The 9,878-nt window shown below is 38.6% G+C and overlaps 1 protein-coding gene across 1 annotated transcript; it reads left to right on the top strand.

The window, feature by feature from the left end:
- Positions 1-2,857: 2,857 nt before the first annotated feature.
- On the top strand, positions 2,858-9,347 carry LOC119027728 (trace amine-associated receptor 1-like). Its single transcript, XM_037113157.1, has 4 exons — positions 2,858-3,315; positions 3,436-3,478; positions 8,352-8,640; positions 8,713-9,347. Exons 1-4 carry the CDS (start codon positions 2,858-2,860, stop codon positions 9,345-9,347), a joined length of 1,425 nt encoding a protein of 474 aa, XP_036969052.1.
- Positions 9,348-9,878: the final 531 nt, after the last annotated feature.

Raw genomic sequence — 9,878 nt, 5'->3', positions numbered from 1 at the left:
CCTTTTTTGTTCCCAGGACAATATAATTATGCTTCTTTTGGGTGTGAAATGATCTTTCCAATAACTTTTTTAATCCACTAATAACTAGAATTGCACCCAGTAGATCACATACCTCTGCCACAGCCCAACAGTCCCCCGTTTTCCTCACCCACAGAAATCCCGAAAAACATCTTACAATATAAAAGAAAGTGAGAAAAAAAAAAATCCCAAATCTGTCTCTTTACCCGGATCAGCACCAAAAGTTAATGGGGTTTGTTTTAATCCATTCGGTAGTTTTTGTGTAATCCTGCTGACAAACCAACCAACAAAGGAACAACCAAAAGGACATGAGTGAAAACACAATCTCCTTGCTGGAGGTTATTAATGATATATTATTATAGATTAGGCTTTCCAGTAGTATATCAAGTCATTAAAATGCGCTCCACCTTCATTCACCACAACATTTAAATTATAAATAAATAAATGTTAATGTTTTACAGTCGACAATGTCACAACAGTTGGTGTCATTGAATAACTTAAGCTTCCTGACCTTATTGAGCCAGTGGTTTCTTTCAGGAACTTCCTCTCGGACGAAACTGAACTACTGAGATATACGTGCAATTTTCAAAAAGTAAATGTCAAGCATGAATTGCATTTTCTTTAAAAAAGAAAAAAAATCTTTCAGGAAAAACAGATTAAACAGCACAATTATATTTCATTGTACAGCTTTTAATAACTTTTTCTTTGAAATTAGAAAATGATTAACATCTGTGTGCATTAATGCATAATGTTGTATCATACTGGTATTATTGTATTCAAATGAAGAATATATGTTAGAACAATTACTCAGTTGTAAATGTGTGAATTTTCTGAGTGTGTTTTAGGCTGCATAATCAACACAGACTCTTCCTGCAGCTCATGCAACCAACTGATGTTCAGACTATTGAGGTAACATTCAAATGACTGGCAGCTGAACCTGTGACCTGATTTCCATGTGAGGTGACAATAACCTGGAAAAATACATTTGCCTGCTTGAACTGAAAAGTGTATGCTAGTAAAACTGTTCTTGTAATACGCAAAATAACAATATTTAGTAACTTCTCCCATGTTCTTCACATATGCACACATGAAACACTCCCATCACATACATATTTCAAGCTGAATGATATGCACAGCACTGTGGTAAGTGAGGTAGTCTGAGGCAGAGGTAGATGTTGAAAACACTTCCTATTGGTGCATGTCCTTATGATGATTATACAAACTTTCATGGCAATCCATCAAAAGGTTTCTGAGATACTTTAGCAAAAGTGGTGGGCCAACTGGACAAGATCACAGCCCAAGAGCCAGACTCCATGATAAAGCAAAAACTAATGAGATGATGTACCATTGGATGTAAAAGTCAAGCTACAACTTGTTAAATGTTAAAGATCTACGCTTTCTTCAGATCAATGGACAGACCCATTCCTGGATGGTCTTGCACAGAAACACATTTGCACTCTCTGTTCCTGTGGAATAATCTCGTATGAAACATGTTTCTGGGGTCAGAGATGTGATGAAAACACAGCCACTCACTCACAGACAGGTTTGCTGCACTAAATGACCCGATTTGATTTGAATACACATCATTGTTCACGAGTCATTAGAGTCCTGGCGAATGTTCACCTTAATGGACTGATTAAATTAACCATAGTTTAAGACTACAAAGTTTGGAAATTATTTTAAGTGTTTAGAAAAAAAAGTATGTGTGCACTAATCAGTGAATTTGTAACATGTTTTTAATGTCATGATGCTGTAAGTTAGTTACATCACGCTGTAGTATCATGATGTTTGACATTACTGTGTTTAAGCAAACGGATGAATTAATATCTACTTTGTGTTGTTGGTGTTTTCGTTGTACAGTCTCGGCTCGAGTCACGCAGATCAGATGACAAACAGAGATGATCGGTGTGATATTCAAATAGTGGTGCTGCTCACCTGCGATCCCACTTCTCTCACAGTAAGAGAAAAAATGCATACCTGATGTAATTGGCCATAGAAAAGGATAATAAAATATGAATCACGCTGTCAACGAGTCACGCTGTCATCTGTTTGTCACAGCATCATGGTTGACTCACTTTCTCTCACACACACACACACACACATGCACACCTTAATCACAGATATGTATTAAGATAAATCTGGATCAGTAACCAGTGAACAGCAGTCTGTCTGGAGTCGTCGAACGTCTGCTTGAGGTGGGTGACCTTCCACACTGAACAGATGAAAGATTTTGTGATTTTGATTTGCAGTTATGCCATTTCCAGGGTGATTTTTTTTATATACAGCTGTTAATTTTTACAATTGTGCTTTCTATGTTGTCTCAAGCGTTGTTTTTGCATTTTCTTTCTAAATTAATAATAACTGAGAAATCATTAGTATAAGCCAACATTCTAAAAAATGATTTTTGGTTCATTTTTATGATCATCCATCAAATTGCTTTTGTTGATAACTACTTTTCTTGAATCATTGCGTGGAAATAAACTGAAAGTGGTTAGTATGCTTTATCAGTTGTGTTTCTGAACTTACAGTACAGAGACTCTAGAAGGAACCAGTCTTCTCTTGAATCAGTCGTCTCCGAAAAAATAAGTGAGACAGCTCAGTTACCGTGAACATCCAGCCAAACACAAATGAACCAGATGCTTAATCACAAGTTCAAGTTACATTTAGTTAATCTTTTAGGCAACTGTTTTTGATGTTTCTGGTGACACTGAATCGCCTCTCGATGATTACTGAACAAACTTTTGTGAATGAGATCTATTTCCTCTGCGTCTCCATTTGGTTTTAACTTTGTATCTCCATCTGTTTGTTCTCCTTCTCCTCTTCAGACCTCCATGTAAACATGTCAGTCAACTCCTCCTCCTTCGCTGGCCTCTCTTCCAACTTCTCCCTCGATCATGTCTACAAGTGCTTTACTTTCAGAATGACTATATTTATGCTCTCTACTTTCTCCACCACCTACATCCTCTTCCTCCCTCTCTTCATCCATGTGCTCTGTCTGGGTTACCAGCAATGGAAGAAACAGCGCTCATCATCAACTTTCTGTGACACCATCACCTATCACTCCATCGCCATGCAGCTGAACGAAGTCTTGGGTATCATCTTGTTTATTTGTGGCCACTACATCAAGTTTCCAGAGATGATGCCTGTGGGGCTCTGCGTCTGGTCTCTCACCTCCCTCGGACAGGCTCTGTTTCAGCTCCTGACCTGTGTGATACGCTACCTGGCTGTGGTTCACCCCATCACCTACATGGGACTGAGACGGGCGGACAGGGTCTGGATCAGAAATTTTAACATTGGGTGTGTCTGGGTACTGAGTTTTGTGTGGATGGCCTATAATTATCTAAGCAAATATAAGTTACGATTTGTCTTGTATTCAAGCCTTATGGTTTTATCCTTAATTGTTGTGTGTTTTTGCAGCTTTTCCGTTCTCTATGCTCTCAAGCGCCCGGGGCCGGGGGAGGTGGGTGGGACAAGGAAGCATGTTGACCAATCAAAGCAGAGCGTTTTTCACTCCATCGCGGCTATAATGGGAGTACAATTGTTCAGCTTTGGGGCATATCTGACTGTCAATGTGATGTACAGTTACTCTGCATCTGCTGACGTGTGCACAGTGTTGTTGTTCATGATGTGGTTTTCTCTGCCCAGTAGGTTGGTATTACCTCTGCTGTTTCTACACCGGGCAGGAAAACTACAATTTAACAAACACACTGGTTCTGGATGAGGCTTTGATTACACGTCAGAACATTGTACCATATATTCTCAAATAAATGCTGAGTTCAAATATTTGAAAATAGCTCCAATAACTGTTTTGGGTTTTGCGATTGACTTTGAATCTTGACTGACAAGATGTCATTTGTTTAAGAGCTGTTGTAGCACTCAAGTTCGGTCCCAGTCTCAAGGTCACTTTTTTGAAGATCTTGGTCTTGAAATTGACCAGATTTTCACTCTGTCTTGACTTGGTCTCAGACAAAGACAACTGGAAGTTGACCACAACTGCAATGATGTCATTGTATTGAATAATTGTTTGATACATACCGTACCTGTGACTAATGATGGTTTCTGTTGACAATAGTCACCCAGATAACTTGATGCTTGTTCAAAAACTTGTGTTTGGTCGATGGTATAACGTGAAAGAAATGATGGTTAAGTTGATTTCAGCTCCTTTTTGTTTGCATTTGTAGTTCATAGAAAAACAAAAATTTCCCACATAAAATCCATCTCTGAATGCTTTTTGATTATTTTATTAAGACCATTCTCATAGTGAGGCCCTGCGATGAGCTGGCGACTTGTCCAGGGAGTACCCTGCCCTGGTCCTGAGACAAGGCTGGGATTGGCTCCAGCAGCAACACCCCGCGACCCCATGGAAAGGGATAAGCGGTTCGGACAATGACATGACATGACATGACATTCTCATAGTACACTTTTACACTAACCGAGGAATTTTAATTTGTCTTTGGTGATTTCATGAGAAAAGATTGATTTCAATAATTAACATATTGTCATACCACAAATTTGATAGCTCGTTTGCTTTCCAAGAGTGCTTTTGATATTCTTTTATGAATGCAGTCTGTTCAAAGGCCTCTAGCTTTTGTTATATAGTAGTGGACAATGTTTCGGCTAAGGGGGTTGCAAACAGGATACACACTTTCAAAACTGGCGTAACAAGATATGATGACAACACAGCTATTCACTTGCAAACAGACATGTGGGCCAGGATAAATGACTGATTTGAATAGACACTTTGTTCATGAGGCATTTGAGTCTATTCACATGTTCAACTAAATGGACTGATGAAATGAAACATCACTCCAAATTGTTTGTCACTTTAAGTTTGCCTAATGTTAATGTTTTTGAATTAAGAGACAGGTCACAACTTTGTTTGCCATATGAGAATGCAGTTGAAGCCATTCTCCAAAACTTAGGAAAATAATGAGCTCCCTTGTTGAGGAGGTGCCAGAATACAGACAGCGGTAATGAGTTCCCAGTTCTTGGAGGTGTGAGAAGTCAGGAGAGGATGATGACATCTATCTGCATCCCCACAAGACCATTGTTCACACTTCTAATTGGTGTTTATGCTGCATTACTTGCATGAGGCACAGGCTAAAATTATACTTTTGTCATAACATGTTTCCATCAAGGAAAAAACAACTTTAGTTTGGGGGGGTGGGGGGGTGGGGGGAATAGAAGTGGCATGATTGATGATGATGATGAAATTCATGACCTTGTCTTTGTTTTCTTTTCATCCTACTCTTTTTAAAAAGATAGAAACATACAACTGATAATATATCAGTATATATATATATATATATATATATATATATATATATATATATATATATATATATATATATAACGGATAATATATATATGATAACTATGATATAATGAATATGTAATGTATATATGTAATGTATCTAAAACCATTTTACCTCCTAATGTGTAAAATCTTTCTTTTCTTGCTTTCTCTTGAAACCACAAGCTGAATATGTATAGCTAACCACATCCCAAGATATCAAATTTATACACACATAAATCTTAACATATACCGTCAGAATCCTTGGATCAATTTTGAAGTTTGTCTTTCAGTAGCATAAGTCTTTTACAAAGTCTACCAGGAGTCACTAGATAACTTTGTCACATGGTGATTTTGGCACACCACATGCAGCAGATACTGAGCATACTCAGAACAAACACAGACCTTTGGCAGTACAAGGATACCTAAACAGACCTGCATAGACTATTTCAAAACAAGTGGACGTGTGAAGACCCTCACCCTAACGATAACTGACAGCCATGTTTCTAAGATGTCCAAAATGAGTGAGGGATATTTGGATATTTTACTGTTTCACATGATTGTATTCGATTTCCTGAAAGTCACATGGTGGGCAGTCGAGGGGAATTAACGAGATACTTCAACTGTTCCAACTGGTGTGTATTGATATCCGTTAATCACGTAACTTACATACTGTGAGTGACGTACTTACTGAATACTGTATATGACTCACACAACTTCTGTTCCATTACATTACATTTAGGGTATTTAGCAGATGATTTTGTCCAAAGCAACTTACAATAAATACATTTGTCACAGGAGAGAGGGAGTCATGCTGTGCAAGGTCGAGGTGAAAAAATTAGTCTTGAGTCTTTTGTGGAAGATGGCGAGTGAGTCTGCTGTCCTGACATTGTTTGGGAGCTCGTTCCACCACTGGGATGCCAGAACAGTGAAGAGTCGCAACTTCACTGAACAGGTTTTGTTTGCTCTCAGCAATGGGGGTACCAGCTGGTAGGAGGAAGAGCTGATGTAGTAGAGCGAAGTGCTCGTGCTGGGCCGTGTGGTCTGACCAGTGTTTGGAGGCAGACAGGTGCAGTTCCGTTGACGGCCTTGAAGGCCAGCATCATCCTCTTGAATCAGATGCGGGCAGGACAGGACAGGAAGCCAGTGGAAGTCACGGAGGAGGGGGGTCACATGGGAGACTTTGGGTAGATTGAAAACGAGGCATGCTGCAGTGTTTTGAATGGGCCGCAACGGTTAAGTCGGAGAGGCTGGAAGTCTAGCCAATAGCGTTCACAGTTACAACACTGAACATAATTACCTTAACCCAGGGTATGATATTTTCCTTATCCTAACAAAGTAGTTTTGGTGCCTAAACCTAACCAAAGTCTGACCTTTTGACAATATTAATTACAGTCCAAAAATCATAATATGTCATGACATGTCATGTCATATATGAACTGTGTGTCAGCAAGCTTTATCTTGAAAGTCTAACTGGACATGTTTATTACATATTATTGCTAACTTGACTGCAAGCATTTCATGTGTAAAACTGACAGTAATGGGGGTAGGTAAAATGCCAAAGTTTGAAACTTAAACCCACTTATTATAAATCATAGCTTAAAACAAACTCAAAGGCAGTTATTGGTCTTTTCATGGGGTTGTTGTTGAAAAGCAACATATAATATCCCACCAAATGGTTTGTCCATCTGCAAGCATAAGGCATTTGGTCACTATACACTTTCAGATCATACCTTTTACTTTTTTTATAATTTAAAAATGTTCAAGAACATTGGTTGTATGTTCAAAACTCTCTTTTTAACCACTCAAATCTTTATACAATGAATGCTGAAGGGATATCAACCCCACTTGTACATTGTCCACTGGGACAGACTGTCCAACGTTACTCCCACAGGGTCTATTATTTAAAGGTCTTACTCTAGTGGCCAGAGAGGCAGAGAGCCCGATCAAGGTAAAGCAGACACTGACCCCATTTGAGGCAAATTCTGTGGCTGCCCTACTGCCTAGGTAACTATGGAAGGTAAGCATGGGATTGAAACACAACTGTCTGAATATGCTTTGAGAAAGCTACCTAATGGTCAGTTAGGTTTTTTAATGAAAACAGTGCTGCAAAATATATTTTAACCCATAAGAACCCATGTTGACAAACACTTTAAATGTCATAAAATCTATAAATGTCATGCTTTAAATGTCCTAAATTGGGTCTAGGTTTTTCTGGGTTAAGTGAGTTGGCTAGTGTGTTCTTGATAGCTTCAGAGAAAATACTGGAAGTCTTAGATGCATGGGAAAATAAATTGAATCTAAAGTACAGAAACAGTTGAGGCTGTATGTTCATGTGTTTACAAGTCCTCAGTTTACAGTTCAGAAAGAAATTAAGCGTCCTGCTCCGAGTTGGCACTTTTCCGCACGGTTTACAGGTGTAAGATTTGCAGCACTTTGAACATTTTTACCTGAGAGAGAGAGAGGCCCCTATGATGACACGTTCACTAATAATTAAGACAATGTTGCAGCAAATTCAAAGCGGCAAATGATCTCACTTGATGGGGGCTCTCTATTCAGAACCACACCAATGACAAAAGGTGAAAAAGGATTTCACTTAGTGCCTCTGTGACCTTTTACACGCATTCCGATTTTGGATTATAGTCAAGTCCTTATGACTGAAGATGTAAATCAGCCTAAAAAAAACCATCCCTCCCTTTCTCTCTGCCTTGTTTCATTGTTTTCTGGAGATTTCGACTAAATAGCTGTTTGTCTTCACGCCCTGATGAAAGTGATCTACCTTTGGTTCGATCTCATAACAATTTTAAGTGGTTTATTGATGATGATTTATTGAACAGAGTGGTGTATCGATAACATGCATATAGTTACAATTTGAGTTTTATTTTGCTCTTGCTGCTACTGAGCTATGATCTATCACAGGAAAAAAAGTAATCTTTGATTATTCCAGTTTTAGTGCAGATTTTATTAAAAAAAAAAAAAAAGTAGCATCAGCATATTTGATGGATTCCTGAATATACAATCTTTATTCCCCTCTGAACAGATGGAGCCAGTACTATGCTATGAGTCCAGAAACGGTTCCTGTCTGAAGACCATCTATCCCTTGCCCATATGCATCACCCTCTACATGATTCTAGGAGGCACAGTCATCCTCACAGTGTGTGGAAACCTTTTGGTCACCGTCTCAATTGCCTATTTCAAGCAGCTCCATACTCCAACTAATTACCTCATAGTCTCTCTGGCTGCGTCTGACCTTCTTTTAGGGTTGTTTGTCATGCTGCCCAGTATGATTCAATGTGTGGAGTCTTGCTGGTATTTTGGTGATGATTTCTGTCAAGTCTATATGAGTTCTGATGTTATGTTATGTACAGCATCAATACTAAATTTGGCATTTATATCACTTGACCGACACTATGCTGTTTGCCAACCTCTACTATACCAAAGAAAAATATCTGCTAATGTTGTGTTGATCATGATTCTGCTCAGCTGGAGTATTTCAGCTCTCATTGGCTTTGGAATGATTTTTCTGAAGTTAAATATTTGGGGTATTGAGGACTTCTACTATAATCACATCACCTGTGAAGGAAGATGTGTTTTGTTTCAGAGTGGCCTGTCAAGTACAGCCTCATCAGTAATGTCCTTTTACATTCCAGGAATTATAATGCTTGGTGTTTACCTGAAGATTTTGCTCGTGGCACAGAGGCAGTCGCGCAGCATACAGAAAACAAGCCATAAGAATTCAACGAGAATATCTAACACAACCCAGACAAAAGCCACTAAAACACTTGCTATCATAATGGGGGCGTTTCTTTCCTTTTGGACTCCTTTTTTTGTGTGTAACACTATTGATCCCTTTGTCAATTACTCAACACCACCAGCATTGTTTGACACACTGGTATGGGTGGGCTACTTTAATTCCACTGTGAACCCTATAATCTATGCATTTTATTATAGTTGGTTCAGAAAGGCATTTCGATTGTTCGCTTCAGGTGTCATTTTTAAATCTGATATTTCAGAGACAATACTTGTCACAGAATAAATTGATGAAAAGTAGATGACTCAGACCTTAGTATTCCTCTTACACGAAATGAAAATGCTGTTTAGAAAATGGTTGTAAAACTGGTTGAAAATGTGCCATTGATATAGATGAGAACAAAATGTTCCCAATACCATTTTTTCTGTACCTAATTCTGATACCTGAACTGTGCAGGTACTGATCCAATATACACATGCATTATCAACTGCTGAGTATTTATTTGGTGTTTGCCGAACAACAATTAAAAAAATTATTAAAAACAAAACAACTGTAGTCTTCAACAGCAAAATAAAGCAGTGAAATGTAACTTTTGTTTGTGAACCTGCAACCTTTCTGACCAAGCCATTAGGAAGCTATTGGCTACTGCAACTACATGTGCCACTGTCACAATGATAACCCTGGAAGTAGTCCAAGGATTAGTTCCTTAGGGATCCCACAAAGTTTCACCCAATAGCTTCAAGAATGGTTGAGCAATAGATGCTGCTATGGTTGAATGACAAGAAGGGACAGGTTTATAATTCCAGTTGACACAGT

The sequence above is a fragment of the Acanthopagrus latus genome, chromosome 10 (genome assembly GCF_904848185.1).
Source record: "Acanthopagrus latus isolate v.2019 chromosome 10, fAcaLat1.1, whole genome shotgun sequence".
In the NCBI taxonomy this organism is placed as follows: Eukaryota; Metazoa; Chordata; class Actinopteri; order Spariformes; family Sparidae; genus Acanthopagrus; species Acanthopagrus latus.
This window is presented reverse-complemented; position numbering and strand designations above follow the sequence as displayed.

Excerpts from the sequence above, each read along its gene's own strand:
- LOC119027728 (XM_037113157.1), top strand. The coding sequence starts at position 2,858 with ATGTCAGTCAACTCCTCCTCCTTCGCTGGCCTCTCTTCCAACTTCTCC. Across the intron at positions 3,479-8,351 it reads AGCGCCCGGGGCCGGGGGAG|ATGGAGCCAGTACTATGCTA; the intron begins GTGGGTGGGACA and ends CCCTCTGAACAG. Across the intron at positions 8,641-8,712 it reads GTATTTTGGTGATGATTTCT|ACCGACACTATGCTGTTTGC; the intron begins GTCAAGTCTATA and ends TTATATCACTTG.